The sequence below is a fragment of the Callorhinchus milii genome, unplaced genomic scaffold, assembly GCF_018977255.1.
Source record: "Callorhinchus milii isolate IMCB2004 unplaced genomic scaffold, IMCB_Cmil_1.0 Scaffold14, whole genome shotgun sequence".
In the NCBI taxonomy this organism is placed as follows: Eukaryota; Metazoa; Chordata; class Chondrichthyes; order Chimaeriformes; family Callorhinchidae; genus Callorhinchus; species Callorhinchus milii.
In genome coordinates this window covers 3,800,353-3,821,207 of record NW_024704755.1, presented here as the reverse complement: position 1 = coordinate 3,821,207, position 20,855 = coordinate 3,800,353, and the positions used below count along the sequence as shown (strand labels likewise).

Sequence of the window (20,855 nt, the reverse complement as noted above, 5' to 3'; positions counted from 1 at the left end):
AATTGACTGCCGCATTTCACTCACAAAACACAGTTGATCCGCTTTACAATATATTCTGTGAAGCGCTTTGAGAGGTCTCAACGAAGTGATAAGGCTTTATATCAAAGGCACAGATTATTATTAAGACGTTGCTGCCTTTGAAAATATCATTTTGCACAGGACATCATTCTATCCCCGACTGCGTGTATCTCAGTAAGTTTTTTTTTATATAAGCTTCTTGCATGACCTTACACTGATTAGATCGTTGAAATTTAGCTGTGGAACTGCTTGATAAGCATTCCTCATACAGTTAATTCCCATTTTATGCAGAATCTTTTGCTCAAAGGAGGATCTGACCTCTCATAGAATTTTACAAGCTCAAAGGCCATTTCCTCCCCAGATCAGAAGGAAAGTATGGGAGTGGAGGTGGTGGGGGTGGGGGGGCAGAATTAAAGGGCCATCACCTTTGTGCGGCTATGTTTGTCAAATAATATGTTGGATGGACACACATAAACACACTCACACATACACTGCTACCAAAGAACAGCATTAATGCACCATAAGACCACTGCATTGAATTGATATTAGAAACCGCAACAAGACTGGGGACTATTCGTAGAATTTTATGAATTAAGAGATGCTGCAGATTTGTGGGTTATTAGGTCCCTCTATTATTCACCGCTAGAAAACGATCCATTCTATGTGACAGTATGCATGATGGAATGAAGAATACTGCATATGATGGAACTTTTATCAATGATGAGCATCTTGCCAACACTCACAGGGTGATTACCGAATAATAATTCTTGCATTTGTTCGAGCTGTCTCAAGGCGCTTCACAGGATATACTATGAAGTGTTTTTTGACTGTGTTTTGTGGGTGAAGTTCGGCAGTCAGTTGCACACAGCAATGTCCCAAGAAACAGCCATGGAGTGAGTGACCAGGGTGCAGAATGGGAGAGAACATAATCAAACAGCAAATGGTTCTCAGATTTAACTGGCATTCTCTTGAGCATTGAAACATACACATCTTGTTTGAATACTGCAATCCTCTGGCAACCAGTTGAGCCAACGAACAAAGCCAATATGAAACCTCAGAACTGGCTGAAGACTTTGTGCACCCAGGAGAGACATAATTTCTAGCAGCCTGTTACTGCATAAGCCCCCACAATTACCTGGATCTGTTGTTGAGGCAAATGCATGTTGGCTTTTAAAAGGGAATTGGATAAATATTTGAGCAGAAGAAATGTATGGCAAAATGGTTACACTTGCCAGTAAGTACCTGTTAAGCACTTTGACATGCTATCGAATTCAGGGACAATGCCAACTGATCTGGCAAAACTAATCGCAACAAGACATCTCCTTATCCCTTATAGAGTATAAGTGGTTGAACTGATTGTCTTGATGAAACGTATAAAGTAGGTACATTTCTATGTGCTTTGGTTGAAACGGAAGGCCTTGGACTGAATGCCTTTTGCTTTCTTTACAGCCCACTGGCTACATGGAGAATGCCATCTGGTACAGCGCTGTGGAGGATGTTCAGCTGCTGTCATGGGAAAATGCACCTAAGTACTGTTTACAGCTCACCATTCCGGGAGGCACGGTTCTACTTCAGGTAAAACCCATTCACGCTGCTTATTGGTAAACCTAAACTCAGCATGAACCCAAATTTGACATGGTCTTTTGTTTGGGATGGGGTGGGGGAGGGAGGGAGATGGTGGAGAGGGGCAAAGCATTTTAAACAAAAGGTGTTCAATGTCATTGAGGACCGGTGTCGTACCAGAAACATAGCTTCTTCCACTGATTAGCAAGCTAAAAAAAAAGGCTGCTTTCCAGGTTGTCTGGTTGCTGATGATGTCACTTCTTCCATATGTGCAGGAAGTGCCTGCTGATGTCACTTTGAGAAGGAAATGGGAGTTGGCAGTGACCTGATGACCTGGAAGGCAACCATTTTTTCATGTTTCCTTTTAACGTGGAGGTGTTGGTAGTGGGGGAAGTCGTGAGTTTATTATGAAGAGGTTGCTCTGTATGTGCTCTATTGCCCAGAAATAAAGATCGAGTTTGGTAACTGAGGACCTGAAACGGCTCTAGGAATAATTGCACAGAATTACATAGCAGACATCTCAAGACTGCAGAGCAAGAGTCACAAATTCTTAGAATGAGAACTTCAAGCATTATCAAATAAAAACACCAACGAACCTGCCAATAAAACTATTTTGTGAGCCCCTATGTACCATTCATGAAACTGATTTTAGCAGAGCCGGTATTCGTTTTTAGAGCATTGCCAAATCTACATGGGGGTCGATAAATTTCACTCATTTGCCTTCGGCTGTCGTTGAATGTATAAGGAGACTGTGTTAATGGCCTAACTTGGGCGGTGCTTCAATTAGCTTGGACTGCGAGCACTAGATTTGTCAAATGCAGCTGCTTCTCCTGTAAAGACTCCATCCCCTTTTGCTAGTTCCTCCACCTCTGCCGAATCTGCTCTGACGATGCCACCTTTTACACCAGAGCAGCTGAAATGTCTGCCCTTTTCCTCGATCGAGGATTCCCATCCACTGTGGTAGGCAGCTGCTTCTCTCTCATTTCTGACTTAAATGCTATTGAAGCACCACAGCCAGTGAATAGATCCCTGAAGTAGGTGTTTTTTTACCTCATCTTCTCTAGACTAAGATAGGAAAAGCAAGGCAAGACCGGGTGTGGCTCTGATCTGCAAGTTAGACTCTCCCCTATTAATCTTGACCAGCGTCAATCCTGAATGTCTACCCAAGTTCAAATGTTCTGAGATGCTGATTAACAGTCTTAAAACACCGCGGAAAGAAGCGAACTCTGGCTGCTTGATTAGCCACCTGGTAATACGTTCTCGCTAGCTTTTCGATATAAAACCCAGGATATTTCTGTTTTCACGCTCCATATGTTCATAACCTGTGGATTTGTCCCACATAACTCTTTCGGGAGAAAAAACCCTCATTTACTTCAAGAAGTTGCCTCTAAAATTTATAGGCAAATATGACCAGTGACCAGTCCATGCTGCCAAGGTTTTTTTTACATAGATAGAATTACATACACTGTTACAGCACAGAAAACAGGTCAGTTCGGCTCAACCAGCTTCCAAATTAACAAGATTTCCACAATTCTGCACAATTTTAAATTTCAGGATAAAATGGTATCAAGGCGAAGAGTGGGTGGAATTTTAGAGGCAAGTGTAGGGAGTTTTTGGAGAAAAGTAATGTCAAGACTTGTATGGAGTATAAGCTAGTGCATCACACACACCACTTTGCATTGAGGCATGTGGTTGGATTGGGTTTTTCTTAAACACGTTGTTATTAACTTGGTAGTAAACCCAAGGAGTGACGCAGGAAGGGACTAAATATCAGTGATTATTTCTGTGAAGGACTTGAAGCTAGTGTGATTGATTGATTGATTGATTGATGAACAACACCTTAGGATCCTCACAAATTTCCAAAGAACTCTCTCCGTTTGTGTAAGCTTGTTTGCCAGCCAGCAGACAAGCAGGCTTGTTAAAGCGAGATGTGTTTATTGATGGCATTGATACCATTGTTAAATATTGCCTATTGCAAACAGTCGCTGCTTGGAATGTTAAATATTACTCAATTCCCTTTTTAATAAAGTTAAGTTTTGAGAACTCTCGTCTAATCCTGTCAAGTGGTGACCTGAGTTTAGATATTTCTTTCCTTCAATGTCAATATTTTTTCATCCACAAGGAAGTAACCTTTCCAACCTATTCAGGGGGAGCGTATTTCAATACAAGTTGTTTGCACTCACTTTAGAGAGCCGTGTTTTGACTAGGAAATACACATTTTGGCAGCTGTTCAGATGTTGGCAACGTACACTGTTATTTGGTTAATGGCTTACTTTTTGCACAGAATCCAGAGTTTTGCATCTGTCAATGAAGTTTTTAAAATTTCGGGAGGGGAAGTGGGGGATGCGGATACATTTTGAGGACAATAAAAGTTCCAATTTTCGGCACGTCATTCTGCTCTTTGAAGTAATAATAACAATTCTTGCAATTATTTATATTTCCTCAGTCCGATCGATATCCTGCGTCTACATTCTGTGTATCAAAATGAAATCTGCATTCTGTCAGGATAACTTTGGCCTAAATTATTGTTAAATATTTTAAATAACTGCAGTTATCTGGACTCTCTTCCTAAAAGTGCTACAAAGATTTTCTGTAGCCGTCCTTTCCTTCCTTCTTCCCTCCCCTCAGCAGAACTTACACAGTCAATAACTGCCCACAAAATACACAAAGTCAATCCACTTTACAGTATATTCTGTGAAAAACTTTGAGATCTCTCAACGATGTGATAAGGCGCTATATCAAATACAAGGATTATTATGATTATTATTACACATGGCTTCCAAGCCTTCTGTCCCGGCAGAAATCTAGAACATGTGTGCACATTCCATACTCAAAGAGTAAAGGAAAGTGAAATGTATGTTGGGTTTGATTCCAGATGTGGAGGATAATGAGATCACGATTGACAGCTGGGTCACACCAACACAAAGGAACCTGGTTAAATCAATTCAGGTTTTTTTTCTTTTATTAACCACCATCTTATTGTTTGTTTTTGCATTAATTTCCTCCTCCGCATCCGAGGGGCATTTCCCTTCTAAGCTAGCAGAAGGATATAAGAAGCAGAAATGTCAAATTAGCACTGTGGTGCTCCACAGAAGCTGAAGCACAGATGTAGTGTGTTGAGGCACAAAGCTTGTGCTGGGTGGGGAAGCTTCTTTGTACAGGAACTGAATCCTGCCGCACCCAAACCAAACTGGAGCTTAATGTCACCGCTGATTGTGTTCAGCTATTTCTGGCTGCTCTCAGGACTGATGCCACAGGGTCAATGGGGGAGTCAATTGTGGAGTCTTGTAGCTCATTCGTTAGAGCACTCGCCTCTCAAACGGGTTTGATTCTCGGGCGGGACCAAACCTTAGGCAAGCTTCCTTACGCCACACGCCTCTGTTTACCTAGCAGTAAGTAGCAACCCGGTTGTTGGTCAATTGGCAGATTGCTTTTCCGGGGGTAATAATCCCTTAATCATTTTAAAAAAAAATAATTTGGTCACTCAATCCGCGACTGTTTGTGGGACACTCCTGTGCACAATTGGCTGCTGCTTTTCCCCCCACAAAATATACAGTCAATTCACTTTGAAACCTTATTATTATTGTTGTTGCGAAATGCCACTACCTGCCCGAAGAATGTCCTTATTCCTTTAGGCAATTTTCTCCTCTCTTGAAAACTGGTGGGGATATAAGCATGGAAGGAGGCCAATTCAGCCCATCATGTCTGTTCCGCCAATTCATCAGGTCATGGGGTTGGGAACACTCTCTTTTAGACCCATTGATTTTGCCATGATCCCAATGTTATGGGGAAGATGAGATTGAATGAAACTGAAGCAACTGTGTGCAGTGCAGTGATTAGCTGCATGTAGCGCAGTTAGTAATCCCTTGGAAGAAACCCCTAAGCCAGTGTGTGCACCTTTCAGGAACCCAACTACTTTCAGCACACTGTTGTTAGGCCTTTTGAAATTGCTGTCTTGATAATAAAGAACAGGAATAGTGCCCAGAGTAATAGGAGATGTCAATAAGAGCCACTGCCAATGTTTTGCAGAACACAGAGAGCCTGCGAGCGCTTGAAATCTTTACTCTGACATTAATGGATTAAGGTCAAATCCTGGCTCACTCTCTCTTTATTTTGTTGGCTCTGTGACCTCAGGGAGACTCTGATCTCGGTCGGGATCGAGGGTAGAAAACATTTGAGCAGAAAGCAGAGAATCAATACCTTTATATAATAGCGGCACTTTGCATTGCGTAAGAACACAAAAAAATTGAACAAATTCGATCAAGCAGCCAAGCCTGTTTTCAGTGGCAATGTATTGTGTACGTAGAGAAATGCGGTATGCAATGTGATGATTATCACTAACGCTAATGGTGCCTATGGTAATTCAAATTCACATTAAATACTGCACTCCCCCCCCCACCCCCACCACCCGAGTCAGACGAGTTAGAGAATATTCTCCGACCTTTATTAAAGGGCTCAGATTTTTTTGGTTCATTGTTACAACCAGCCGTTATCCCATTGAGTACCAAAGGGCTTTACTCTTTGTTTGTATATGTGAGAGAGGAAACTGCGTGCAGGACTGAGCTCCACGTTTCCGCGAACTCAGGAAGACACCCCATTATTCAGCAGGCTACCAGGACTCTTACAGTGCACATCCAGTGGATTGCTTATAAAAGCTATATGCCAGAGCTATATCACCAGCTGTAAGGAGTCATAAAGCGGCAAATTGTCCACTGTGACTGCGGGAGCACGAACGAGATGTGCAGAACAGAATGTTCCGGAGCGGGTCTGGGATTCAGACCAATTCGGGTGCTCTGCATTATCCCCGATTAATACTATAGGCAGAACAGGCCTGTGTTTTGCCTACGGTTAGCTCTTAAGAGAAGGCTAAGAATTTGGCATCAGACTTCAATCTGAAACAGTGAGTTGTGTCTGTGTTAAAACTTTCACTCGTAATAATCATTTGAACAGAGTACTGCACCTGTATCCTACAATCTGGCTTTAGGATCAGATATCGGTAGATTTAAATGTTTGCTGCTGGAGTGATAGAATAACAATAGTAATTCTTCACGTCTGAAACTTATTGCAAAGCGCTTCACAAAATTTATTGTTAAGTGTAATGACTATTTTGTGGTAGGTGATCTTGCTACTTCTAAGATCCATATGATTAACAGCATTTCAGTAGTTTGGTATGTTTATTACTTGTCCATATTCCTTTACAATTAACAGAATCTTTCATCTTCTTTTCAGGCAGCGAACAGTTACCTGCGAGACCAGTGGTTTCATTCGCTTCAGTGGAAGGTAAGTATTTGGATAGGCAATCGATAATGTTGCGACGCCTCTAGCTCTGTTGTTGTTGTTATTGTTATATAAAAGAGATCGGAAAACAGCTCTGAAATGTTTGTTTAGGGACCTGCAATAATGGTAGCATTTTCAGATCAATTCTACATTTTTCTTAATGAAAAATATGGCATTTAAAAAAAAATTGTCGTATTGTTCTTTGGTCACAGTGTGCTGTCACGATTGGTGTTAACATTAAAACTAGGGAGACACAGGTTTTAAATAATAATAATAAGCCTTGCACTGCCATAATGATAAAGGCTTTGCATTTGACATCGGGCCTTTCACTTGAGGAGAGCGCTTCACAGGATATACTGTAAAGTGGAGTGACTGTGTACTTTGTGGGTGAATTTCTACCATTGGTAGACATGGATCACTGGCAATGACGTGAGAGATATTTGAACGCTGGCTGGAGTATAGCTTGCATAGTTCTGAAACAGTGTTCCTGTTTACAATTCCCGTTGATCCATAGCAACTCTGCTCCAGATGTAGATGATGTCAGAGCGGGTTTCTGACGGTCTGGTGTGACGTACTTGAGTCATTGGAAGAAATCCCCGTTCGCATGACTCACATTCCCTTGTCAAGGAATCCAGTTACAATCCTGATAGTTCGAATTCCATTCAGAAACCAAAGTGGGTTCTGGTTCAACCAGTCAGCGGCCCATTGAAACTTACATGATGAGAGATTTTAGCGGAAATCCGTAGCAAGCCAGATGCGGAATGTTTGTGGCAGGACTTACTTTCCGAAGTATTTGTGTAACTATCCGCATTGACACATGACACTGCAATACAGTGACTTTTTATGGCTTGAGCCAGGCTATGATTAACTATAATAAGCATGCTCAATTCATCTACTCTGAAACTCGGCCTGGAATTATATGCTTGTGAAAGGAACTCTGGTAGCGAGACGAGACGAGGACAGGCCTGTTAGAATCTGCCTAATTATTTCAGGCCACCATTTATTTTCTTTGAATTTATGTTGTTATATGTGATTTTTTTTTTCTGTTTGCCCATGCCATGTTTTATCCACAAGTCAAGGCATCGCACCTGAACCTGCTGTGTGCGGCTTTCCTCAAGGGGTGTTGAGCAATGTGTAGCCGAGGTGCCTCAGGACCGCATTAAACAGCTATTATGCCCTTTGTTTAGTCTGTCTAAACATTATTTTCCATGCTCACTTGACATAGAATTCCTACCCTTTCGCAGTCTGGAGGTAGGGCCGTTCAGCGATCCACCTTCACTGTTGTTCACTGTTTATTTGTTGTTCTTTATTCAAAAGATCTCACTCATCTTTCTCTCATCATTCTTTTTCACCGAAGGATCCAATTCTTTTGTACCAGGACATTTTGTCTTATTTTCTTACAGCCAAAGCTAAACTTTTATCGCTAACGTACATATATTTAAAAATATTATATATGTATATATAAAAGACGAGACTTTATGAATGCAGTATTCATTGAGAAAGAAAACTTTGCAGCCCACACAATCTTATTCAAGGTTGGAGAGATGGAATAGAGACTTCTCATGATAGGAATGTTATTTGCGTCTCCAGATATACCTGTTTTTTGAACGTTTTGTTAAAAAAATTTGGTCCTGACTGTAACATTGTGTTTCTGGCATTATCAAAGCACACAATAAAATACAGTAGCCATGGAATTAGTTGTTGGGCTGTTACGAAATTCCCAAATCATGTTTAATAACATCGCAGTCTCTCATCTTACAGACGCAAGAGTTGTGCTGATTAAAGGCAATGTTTTCTGAACATTTGCCTTGCTGCTGTGGCAGAAAAGTGCATATTTCTTCGAAGGGCCTTAAAAACATAAGAGATTGGTGGTGAAGGGGGGGGCGGACGGTAAATTCCAATATTTCATAGCCGATTTGATGGATGGAATCTGCTATAAAATGTCACCATTTTCATCCCCACTTCAGCTACTGATTTCACCAAAAAATCTACGCTAAATTTTAAGAGAAACGTCTTTGCTTGGAAAATCTCCGACTGTGATAAACTCGAAGGTTTGAATGCTGAATGGGTTACAGACTTACAAAGTACTTCAACCATTGTTCTCTGTGCCTCTTCCTTCCCTTTGTTTGAAGACAACGTGCAGATTTGTTTCAAACTAGGCAGCTGATACTTGTTAGGATTGACGGGCAAAAAACCATCAGCCATGGATATACCATGGAACCCCATAACATGCTGTGTTGTAACATTATATCATGGTCGAATGCTGCCCCTGATATTTACTGCAAAATGTCTGCAGAAAGCAAGCCAGCTCACTTCAAAACACCAGACGGGTTCTCACCCACTAAAAAATGGCTTCTTGAAGTGACATCAAGAACTATCTGATGACCTGGAAGTTGGTCATTTTTTAAAATCTCTGCTGCGGAGAGCCAGGCTGCTTTCCGCTCGCATGCTCACAGTGTATGCGGAAGGGTTGACCCAGCAATTGTCACGCTGGCTAGGATTTTACAGACGTCGAACAATCCGTGTCCTAACAGGGCTCCACTGTGACATATTACAGTACAACCAAATCGCAATCTGTCTCGCATATTTTGTTAATCATTTTTCCTTTTGCCAACCGCTGATCCACGCAGAATTTTGAATCTGCTTTTGATAAGAAGCCTTTACCATTCTTAAAATCCTCGAGAATGTTCATATTTCCAAGGTCAAAACTGGAAATTAAATGTCACCGTGTGGCTGCTAGCCCGTTCAGAATTCCAATCAAGAAATTCCTCACGCATATAAGTTTAGCGACACTGACAAGAGCGGGCTGGTTATTGACCTGCGCTGCTCTGCCTGTTTTGCTGAGGAGGCACATCTGAAAGTTGGCAACCCTGATCAAAGAGTAAAGAGTAGGATCACAGTATTATTTCATGCATTGATATGTGTGTGTATGCATGTAATGAACCTGGTTTGCGAATATTGCAAATTAGACCTTGTTGTGAATACATTCATGCCTTGCTTTCTCCTTGCGGAGATTCTCCTCCGAGCTGTGAGTTTGATCAACCTGGCATGTCGCTGACGATGCAATCAGACATAACATTGCATGTTCCCGCTTGTTTGACTTGTACGAAAAGATTGGGACACAGCAGCAATCAGCTTGAACAAGTTGAGTGGATTCCACTCAGGGCTGAAGTGATTTAACTCCAGGAAACGTATATTACTGTTGAGGCTAATACAGCAATCAGTTTGCTTGTCCCACCTCTGGAGCTGAGGTTTCCCGCAAACCTTGAACTTTGACAAGACAAGACAAGATTCCATTTATAGAGCGCCTTTCACGTCAGGAGGACGTCCCAAGGCGCTGCACAGTTGGGTCATGACCCGAGCATTGGGGAGATGGTCAGGGTGAGGGGAGGGAAGGGAGGGAGCGAGGAGGGGGAAATGGTCAGGGTGAGGGGAGGGAAGGGAGGGAGCGAGGAGGAGGAAGAGAGTCGAGAGGGGAGCTGAAGGCACGGTCAAAGAGAAAGGTTTTGAGACCGGCCTTGAAGGAGGAAAGGGAGGAAGCAAGGCGAAGGCACTGGGGGATGGAGTTCCAGAGCCTGGGGGCTGAGAGGCTGAAGGCCCGACCACCGATGGTAGGGCGGTTGGGGCGGGGGACGTGGAGCAGACCGGAGCCAGAGGAACGGAGGGTACGGGCAGGTAGGTAGGGGGATAGTAGGTTGGAGAGGTAGGAGGGAGCAAGGCCGTGAATGGCCTTGTAGGTGAGGATGAGGATCTTGAAATCAATCCTCTGGGGAATGGGAGCCAGTGGAGGCGAGCGAGGGTGGGAGTGATGTGATCGCGAAGCCTGGTGCGGGACAGTACACGAGCTGCAGAGTTGTCTCACCCTTTAACTTCTTTACATGAAATAACCTTTCTTCTCTTGTCTTGAGGAAGCACAAATTGGGGGGAGGGAGATAAATATTCACTGATGCCTTTGCCTCTTCCTCCAATTGGCTGATAATAAGCTTCTGAAAATGCTGACTTGAAAATGCAAGCTCTGTTCTTCACACAATCGACTTCCAGGAAAGAGTTACCACAAGTCAAAATAGAGAGAGAGCGAGAGAGCGCTAAGATCAAGCAGCAATGATGCCTTGCTCAGAGGAGAAAATAAATCCTTTCTCCAATAAGAGCAACATTTCATAATTATCGCACTTGGTTGGTTATAAAATGTTGCATTCTTTGCTCCAGAAATCTTACATTGCAACAAAGTAGTCATAGTGTCATCCTTATGTAAGGTGAATGATCATTTAATTCCAGTTACATATGTAACTGGGCAGTAGACGTTAACTGCAAGTGTGTGGGTCAGAGGCGAGGAATAACACACATGCATAAAGCTGACAAACCAATTTATTTGTTGACCTGTAACTGCTGCGTTGACCCTGTCAGAACACAAATTTGCTCAATACAGGGGAAAAAAGATCAAGGCAGCTATTGTGGATCATACTGGTTTACAACACACGTAACCAAACCACATGTCCCAACAAATGTGTTACTTGAGGCCAGCAAAGTGCTGAGCGTATTATCTTGCAGTTCATATGGGTTGCACATTGGCTGCCATAGTTTTGACCTGATGGGCATTCTCCTTCGTTGACGCTGCAACCAGAAGAAAATGCATATTAGGAATGAATTAAAAAAAAGTCTTAGGACAATCCGGGGTGGCTTTGCTCAAGGACTGTCTCCGATAGACAGCTGCATTCAAACATGAAATGATTTCATTCCCAAAAATGCGGTGGAAAGTTTCACTTCAAAGATGAAAGTTCAAAGGGGGAGTTCTTTCCTGCATTCTGACATGCTATTTTCATCTCTCTTCCCCCGCGTGCCACATTCCTGTCGGAAGCACTAAGTGGACGTCTTCTAGCAATCGAACTATGCCAAAATCTGCCTGCAGATTTTGCTCTCCCCCATTTTTCTTTACAGTTGGAATTACACAGCAGAAATGTTACCTCTCCCACACAGTCAGAGATTTGGGGATTCAACTCCTCCCCAAACTTGGCTTGCAAGAGGAATGCTTTCCTGTGTCGCTTTTATTCCACTCTTTGATTTTGCCCCAAACTCCAGTGCATTTTAACTGGAAAATGCAGCTGATCTCTTCGCCCTTTCAGAATAGAGACCCATTATCCATGTCGAGGCCTGAAGAGATGTTTCATTTTGTTCTAAACTATAGCCCAAGAAGAACACGAGTTGAACCACTGTGTGTGTGTACAAGTGTACCAATGTGCTCAAAAACTTGATCTCGCAACTCGTAAAGAGACAATGGTCTTCCTGCAAAAATTGCTTGGTAACCCTACTACAAATACCCAAAGCAATGACAGAAGACACCTCAAGATGTGCCATCACGTCCCTTCATTAGACAGGTTATTTTTTTTAAAAAAAGTCCGCCCAACATTTTACTGTATCGTAAAGACAATGCTCCTTTAGCTCTTAAGTATTCAGAGGCCCCAGTTATTGAAAACCTTGGGGATGGAGCTGGACATTTTGTAACTCACAATTTTGTCGAAAAATTAATCTCCTGATGATTTTCCGATGGATGCATGTTTGCAGTGTGCTGTCTGGTGCGGCTGCAGTGAGGTTTGGATCCTTTGCACAATTGAGCCTAGTTTATTAAATCAAGCCTCATCATTTAATCCCATATCTTTTAATCCCATTTCCTCGCCTTTTCTCCATACACTTACTTCCCAAGTATTTTATCTCCAATTTGACCATCCCAATTGATTTTGTGTCTGAGGCATTCTGGGGCATTGCAATCCACATTCTTGCAGCCCTCTGTGTGAGCAAATATTTCCTGAATGGACAAATCTCTAGTTATAAGAGGAAGTGAAGCTTCACAGGCCTCTGGCTTTGCTTCAAATGCAAAGGCAAGGCTTATTGTTGAGGCAAAGCGACGTATAAGGCCATTAATGAGGAACTAGCACATTGTTGTGGAAAATAATGGAAAGATATTTGTCCATGTTATGAGCAGCGCTGGCTCTTGTGACATGCCTTAAAAAAAAATTATGTTTGCTTATTTTTCTCACGATTCTCCAAATGTGTGCAAAGCTTTCAGTTCTTGTCTGTGGGTTTGGGTGTCGTGCGCATGTGGCTTTATTGAGTCTGTCTCCTAAACATCACAAAAGAATAGTCTTGTCAATCGAACAGTCAGCACAGGTGAAGGAAATCCAAACCAGACCTTAACGCAACCTAATCTCAGTGAGATTTCACAACTCCATTCTAGCCTGATATTGACACATGTGCATTTCACAATAAAGGTCATTTCATTGATCATGAACACTGGTTGCTTGCCCCCTTGTCCTTCCCTCAGGGTGCTGAGTCAGTTGTAACACTGACTACCCAGACGGGGAGAGCAAACCTAGAAACACAGAAATTTCCCCACATGCCTTGAAGTTTTTATTTCTCATGTCTCCTTTAGAATGATTCGATTGATCTCTCACTCCACTCTACACAACTCTGCTTCATGCCTGGCCGAGGCTTTACAAACAACAGAGGAGATGCCAAATGCATTTTTCTCAGAGCAAGGATAGCTCATAAATTGTTTGGCTGTGACTTAGTTTTGGGGATTATCCAAAATAAGAACTAAGGGCGATTAAGCCCTGCTGCTATCCTCCCTTGGTCCCCACCTTCCAATTCAGTCATTTCTTAAAAAAAAATCATGTAGTGACTGTCCTTTTTTTATTAATTGAATATAAACCTTCCACTTTTTTTCCCCAGTGGAAATGGGTAACTCTTTGGTGGAGCTGAGCTGAGCTGAGACGGTATAAACCGCACATCTGAAACCCAATCCATCAGCGCCTTCCCAAAATGGGATCAAGCTGCCCGCATAATGGACATTTCTAATTTTACCTTTCACAAAACCATCCATTATTCTCATCTGGAGGGTGAATATTTGGAATGCCGTTTTGTGTGTTTTTTTTTCTTTGGACACATTCCCAGGTACAACTCGGCGCTTGGTTCGAAACCAAATTGCCTTCCTTTGGGTCACGTGGACTCGGATTGATAGGTTGCAGTTTCCCTCTGCATCTACCTGTTTGTTCCTTGGGAATTAAATCCAAATGGCTCAAACGCAATTGTTTTGTCCGCGTTGAGGTCAGGCCTCTGTTGTTTTCCTGACTGGGTGTGATTTCGACTCTGAAAACATATACAGAGCGATTAGCTATAGAACCTAATGGACACAGTCAATAAAGCTGTTGCCAAAGCTTGCCAAAGAAACATTGGCGCTATTGTGTCCCAAACAGTAGTAGGTAATACAAAAGCTGCACTTGGAAGGGCTTTCAAAGCCAAGAGCGTCACTTTTGTTCCTAGTCTCTTTCTGTGTGCCCCACTGAATTGGCGATTGTTAAGCACTCGGCAAACAGGGTTTGGTTTTTCTGAGCAGAACCTATCCTTAATTCATGTTTAACATGTTGGCTACCATCCAGTTTAATTTGGTCTCCTATCACAAAAAGATAAATAGTTTGCAAATTCCGAGATGGTGAAAATATTTCAAAGCTACGCACGCACTCACACATAAAAAGTTGCTAATTTCTTTCTAGACAGATAAATAGTTTCACTTGTTCTGAATGTAATCCCAAACTATAAACTATGAATAAATCCGCCTCCAATTCACTGTTCAGTTCTAGTAATGCAAAGTTTACTTTGTTTGCTAACTCTGTGGGTGTGTTGAGCGTCGCAGTTTGCTTGAGTCCACAGGCGTGTCCTCCATACATCACAAGGGGAAAGCGATCGATATCACATTCATGTTTCTGTTGGCTCATGTTGTTTAAACTTAGCAGCCCCTGTCCACCCAGTAGCAATGCTGTCTTCACGTCGCTGTGCATTTTAGTCTTTGATCTTTGCTACTAAAGGTTTGCGAGCACACAGTCACAGAAACACGTATCTGGGCTCACCTGTCGCTTGACTCTAACCGTATAAAATTGGATTCCCATTACAAAAAGGTTGGGATAAGCATTTTTGCGCGGTTTATTTATAAGCCGTGGAGAGATGAGGCCGGACACCAGGCCTTTTCTGGTCGAATTCCTCTGTTGGGAAGGAAACGTGGTAATGCCCTCTCTGGTAGCGAGAGAGAGAGACAGTTTTACAACCTGAGATCTTTGCCATGTTGCTGCACTGCTCAGTGGGTTCCTGTTTTGTATCATTTTTTTTCAATTATGATTTAGTTCCCCTTTAACAGAAACCAGCTGGATGTCTCTCAGGGCTGTTATTAACCAGTTGCAGCCTCTCACTGATTAAGCACAATCACTGTGTTTAGTTTACAGTTCTCCAGTGTAATGGAATGACACCACGTTACGCCTTTTGTCCTTTCCTGGGATGCCTTTGCTACTATATTTTCGACCAGCTTATGCATCAGTCAGAATGACTTATCTAGTGTTTCCACAAGTTTCGTTCGCAGGGATTGGACATTCAGAAAGTCCTGGGTGTCTTTGCAAATGGTGCCAGTTTAGTCATTTTAAGGGACATTATCTTCATGGAAAAGGCATTTTGCAATCTTTGGTTTTCATGGTGAATGCCAACAAAATTATGTAAATTGTACTCAAATGCATCACTGCGTGCTGTGGCAATGATGATCCAATGACAACAACAACAACTCCAGTTATATAGCGCCATTCATGTGGGGAAACGTCTTGGGAGCATTTAAAGGATACAAAAGGGAGATATTTGTTCAGTGTCACTCCCCTTTTAAGGTCTACATCCTTATAAGCAAATCACTCGCCAAGTAAACACAGATCTTTAAAAACTTCCCATTACGCAAGTTTCAAGTGTTTTTCCTTCTTGTTTATTTCCCCGTGCCCCTCCCTCCCTTATCCCATTCCTCCAGAAAAAAATTTACAAGTACAAGAAGGTACTGAGCAATCCGAGTCGCTGGGAAGTTGTCCTGAAGGAGATCCGCACTCTGGTAGACATGGCCCTGTCGTCCCCACTTCAGGACGATTCCATTCACCAAGCCCCGCTGGAGATCGTCTCCAAACTTCTGTCAGAGGTAAGAACAGACTCGAATGCCTGAACAAAGAGGCCATTCCGCATGCGCTATATTTTAAGCTACAGTTAAACCCTCTACATATAGTTTCATTTGTCGACGGGAAAATAATGAGGATGCAGACTAAAATGAGGCGTAAATCTATGAAGAGCCACGTAATCCTTATTTCAGAGAAATCTTTGGTATATTAATAATAATAAACCTTGCATTTGATGTAGTGCCTTTTATGCTGTCGAGACGTCTCAAAGCGCTGTACAGGATTTACTGTGACATTTTGGGTTTGACTGTGTGTTTTGTATATTAATTGAATTGGAGTGAATGCAGTGGGGTGGGGGGAGGAAAGTCTTGGCCAGAAGGAAAAAATGCAGTGAGAGAGCTGGGAATGTGCGAGTTGGAGTTTGATTAGTTGCTTGCATGTCACTGCCAATGCTTTGGGCTCGGTCCCACCATGAAAGTAGGTGGGGCACAGGCAGTCAGTAATCCCAGGCTATCTTAGAACTAGTCTATTGACTGCAAGACAGGTCCTACACACTGAGCAGAGGACAAGCAGGGACAGGATTGAGGATATCTTACAACAAACTCTTATCTATTGATAATCATTCAGGTCTTGTCAATGGAATGATTCAGGGAAACGGAGAGGATGTGGGTTTAACATGTCCCGAATTTTTTTTTAAATTCATGGAAATGATGAAATAAACAAACAATTTACATTAGACCAGTAGATTCTTTGCATAACAGATGGAGACCATTTAACCCTGTGCTGTTGCTAATTCCCTACAGTAACCTACAGTGATCCCCATTCCCTCTGCTCTGTCCTCACACCCCTGTTAATATTATTTTTCCTCAAGTCGTGTTTCATCCGATTCCCTTTTCATTATTGTTTTCTGTAACACGTGCAAAAGCAATTTTCTGTGAAGTTGCAATATGCCGCAGAACTAGAAACATTTACCGGAACAGAATACGGAATGAATTTAATTTACATCATTGGCTTTTTTTTCTCTCATCTCCCCCTCTCTGTTTTCAGAACCTAAACTTAACCACTCAAGAGCATGAGAATATCATCGTGGTAAGTTCTGAAGTCCTTATTTTCAGAAACGCACCTTTGATCTCCATTAAGATTTGTGTTAAAAACTGCATAAATGGACTTGGGGTTAGTGGACATTTAGGAGTATTATACACATGATTACTGCAACAACGATTTGCATTTATATAACGTCATGAAGGATCATATGTTGGAGCGCTACACAATACTGGGGTTGGACGCTGAGCAAGGGAGGGGGGAGATGGGAGCGTTCACCATAAGCATGGCCAGAGAAGTTAATGTAAAAGCTGGACTTCGGCAGATTACCACTTACCACCTACCACCCTTTACTTATTGCCATCTCCTCCAGCTCATTGAGGTCGGTGCTGTGACACAGAGATGTTCTCAAATGCAATTACCCTGATTGCTGTTTGATATTATAGCTATCGTAAAAAATAATGCGCGAGTCGTAAGCTATAGAACTATTTCCAAAGTGGAGTTATTTTTCACGACTCTTTCTGTTCCGTTTCAGGCGATAGCGCCTTTGCTGGAAAACAACCATCCACCTCCAGATCTCTGCGAGTTTTTCTGCAAGGTACCTCTTACCTTATATTTCTTTCTGGTGGCTTGGCATGTGTGTATATGTGTGTGTGTGTATATGTGCGTGTGTGTGCATATGTGCGTGTGCGCACAAATTCATCCGTGCACAATGTGTATGCAAGTGAATTTCACGAATGACCATTTCACTTCATTAAATGGACCATTTGCCCCACACTGGAGTGAACTTGACCTGTTTGTGTTTTGCTCCTCACAGCACTGCAGAGAGCGTCCACGATCAATGGTTGTCATCGAAGTATTTACACCTGTGGTGCAGCGAATTCTCAAGCATAACATGGTAAATTTGTATTCAGCCTGAGCTGTTCAATGCCTGAGACTTTTTTTCACAACCCTCAGCAAAATATTGTACAGATTCAGAAAGACTCTTTGATCCTCTGTGTCTTTTTGAATGAAATTATTTAGAAAGTTGAACTCCTGTTATTGCTGATAGCTGTTTACTTGCAACTGACGTCCTCGCTTCTGATTTTGTCTATCTTGTGTGAAAGTGGAAGAACAATATGAAGGTGAACGGGGAGAAAGGGAGAGGGGAGAAGAAAGTTGACAATGCGAAATGTGATTGTTTATCGTGGAGTCCTGTCGCTCAGTGGTTAGAGCACTCGCTTTGCAAGCGAGAGACCTGAGTTCAATTCCAGGCAGGTCAGAGCGAAACCTTGGGCAAGTTTCCTTACTCCACACACCTAATAATAATCCCTCCAAAACCAAAAACAATAATAAATTGGTCATTTTCAATCTACGACTGTTTGTGGGACATTGCTGTGCACAATTCGCTGCTGCGTTCGCCCACAAAAAATATACAGTCAATTCACTTTACAGTGTGTTCTGTGAAGCGCTTTGGGACGTCCTCCCGACGTGAAAAGCGCTATATCAAATGCAAGGATTATTATTATTATTATCGCTGTAGTTTACACTTGCCTAGGTTTACGCTTGCCTGAAATCACTGTGAAGAAGGGTTGCTTAAATCACTTATATATCACTGTTAACAAAGGAAATAGTACTGGAGAAGGGGTGAGTTTGTTGATTTGTGGGACTTGTGTTACTGGTGGAGACAGACTGGTGTAAAGCTCAAGAAGCCAAAGATTTCATTTCCCAATTGTTTTTGTTGTAGTTGGCAGCGTTTGCAGCCCAGCGAATACATTTAGTTGCTTTTGGTTCACAGTTTGGCAACCGGCTCAGTGCAAAATACTCTGATGGAATCCTTCTCTCATTTGTTTTGGCATCGGGGGGAGAAAAAATGGACATTTGTAAAAATAGAAGGATTTCATTTGCCGTTTTATGTATGTTAAGTAGGATTTCGACCACAGGACACTTGAGTTGTAGAATTTGGAAAATCCTGCAGTTAACTGTGTACATGCAGTGCAGCTCCACTTTTGTTTGCCTGTTTGTGCAGGGAATGGCAGACATTTTGAGACTTTGGCACAATTTACTTCAGAAAACAACAACGGAATGACAAAGGGTCACAAGGTCTCGTTTGGGGAAAAACAGACCCGCCGAAAAAAAAGTTTTAATTTTGGAACACAGAATTCTAAACAGTAAATCATTAGGAATCTGGCAGACTTACTCACAGAGAGGTCAGGGGCATTTTCCTAAGGGTGGGATTAAGGCATAATGTCATGGCAATGCAGAAGCAGCTTTATTCTGTATCTGTGTGAATCAACTCTACAGCTCCCTGTGGTACAAAGCTAACATGAATAGACTTAATATTAATAATAATCCTTGCATTTGATATAGAGCCTTTCATGTTGGGGGAGGACATCTCAAAGGGCTTTTACACAGCTGGTGCTGGGAGGGAGAGGTCACCAGAAGTACGATTGAATAGATGGGTTTTGAGGTAGGCTTTAAAGATGGGGAGAGAAGGGATGAGACAGAGGAACTCCAGGATACAGTTCTAGAGAGCTGGGGTGTGAGATGGTAGAGTTGGAACATGAATATGAAATCACACTTAGAAACCAGGCTGAGAAAAGGAACAGGCTGTAGCATAGGAAAATTCTGGTCTTGATGTGAAAGCAGTCTGCAGACTCGTAAAACATGAGCTACCATAAAGGAAGGAAATGTTGAGATTGCTTTCACTGTAATACGATTAAGCACTGATGTGTGCAGAATTGCGTCTTGGCCCGGGCTGCCAGACTGGGGGAGGGCTGGAAGAGCGAGAGTTCAAGGTCAACTCGCTCTCCAGCCGATCTCTGTTGCCGTTCACTCATCACTTGGATTTTCACATCTTTATTTCAACTTTTCAAAGCAGTTCATCGCCACTGCATTTTAAGACTGCAATAAAGCTCGCTTAAGTCGTACCTCCACCCGAGTCCCATTCAGTCCCTATCAAAAAACACTTTGATTTGTTTGCACTAGTGGTATTTTATAAAGCAAATCATCCCTGACTCACAATCCCACTATCACACTTACCATCTGCATGTAATCGTAGGATATGAAGTTCTGACCCGTTGACACATGCACACTTATTGACATACGTTTGCGCAGTGTAGATTTTAAACTCCTACTCAACCCCCCAAAAAATCTAAAGCACAACACAAATGAACCTGAGAAACAGAATGTTGAGATTTTTTTTACTTAGTCAAACTATCACTAATACGACTTCCTCCAAAGGTAACTCATAGTTGGGAGTGTTTAGAAGAAAATAATCACATTAAAAGTTCAGGTAAATTTCCAGAGATATGAATCTTCCTCCCACATCCTCTTTCCCTCACCCTCCTCCACCACAATAAAAAGTTTGCTTTTGTTTGAGCTGAGATTTTAATTGATGATAAACTTGCTGATGTTTTTGAGGTATGCAGCAAAATATCAAGACCTTTTTGCCCAGGTAGTCATAGAATGTTACACCAGTGAAAAAGGTTCTTTCAGCCCATCAGGTCTGTGCTGGAGTTTCCTCCACATGAGCCGTCCAATCTAATCACAGTCTCTTCTCCAGGCCCATTCTCTTCCTCTCAACCTTTCATATCCTTTTCAAGCATCTATCTAATTCCCCTTCAAAAGAATTTATGGTCTCTGCTTATGCTTTGCAATTTTATTTGTACCGTTTTCCTTTTTCTGCCTTATAACGTCTGCCAAGGCCCTTTAGACTGAACATGCCCATGGTGTATTAATAGACAGAGATACAGTAAGAGATTAGCTGTCCCCATACAGATTCACTAGCCAATGGCATTTGTGCAAGTTGGATTTATTACTGTCTAAATGCCATTGAGCTGACATCTGACCTCCTCCCAACCAAATAATATCTCTGCACAAACGAGTCTAGAAGGTGCCATGAACTTTATTTTAGTTATAAACTCCCCTGTTGTTTCAAGAGAAGCTGTTGTCCATGGACAGTGAATTGCATGAGCTAATAATAAAAGAGCAATTGGATTGGTATTTAACAGT

The 20,855-nt window shown here is 42.2% G+C and overlaps 1 protein-coding gene across 2 annotated transcripts in view; it reads left to right on the top strand.

The window, feature by feature from the left end:
- The window catches only part of LOC103175956 (c-Maf inducing protein), an 89,371-nt gene that overhangs the window by 50,751 nt on the left and 17,765 nt on the right, over positions 1-20,855 (top strand). For both annotated transcript variants that reach the window (XM_042340232.1, XM_042340231.1), the window contains exons 2-7: positions 1,468-1,593; positions 6,811-6,861; positions 15,686-15,847; positions 16,869-16,910; positions 17,398-17,460; positions 17,680-17,760. In XM_042340232.1, coding sequence (XP_042196166.1) covers positions 1,468-1,593; positions 6,811-6,861; positions 15,686-15,847; positions 16,869-16,910; positions 17,398-17,460; positions 17,680-17,760 — 525 coding nt within the window. The remainder of the gene's footprint in view (positions 1-1,467; positions 1,594-6,810; positions 6,862-15,685; positions 15,848-16,868; positions 16,911-17,397; positions 17,461-17,679; positions 17,761-20,855) is intronic.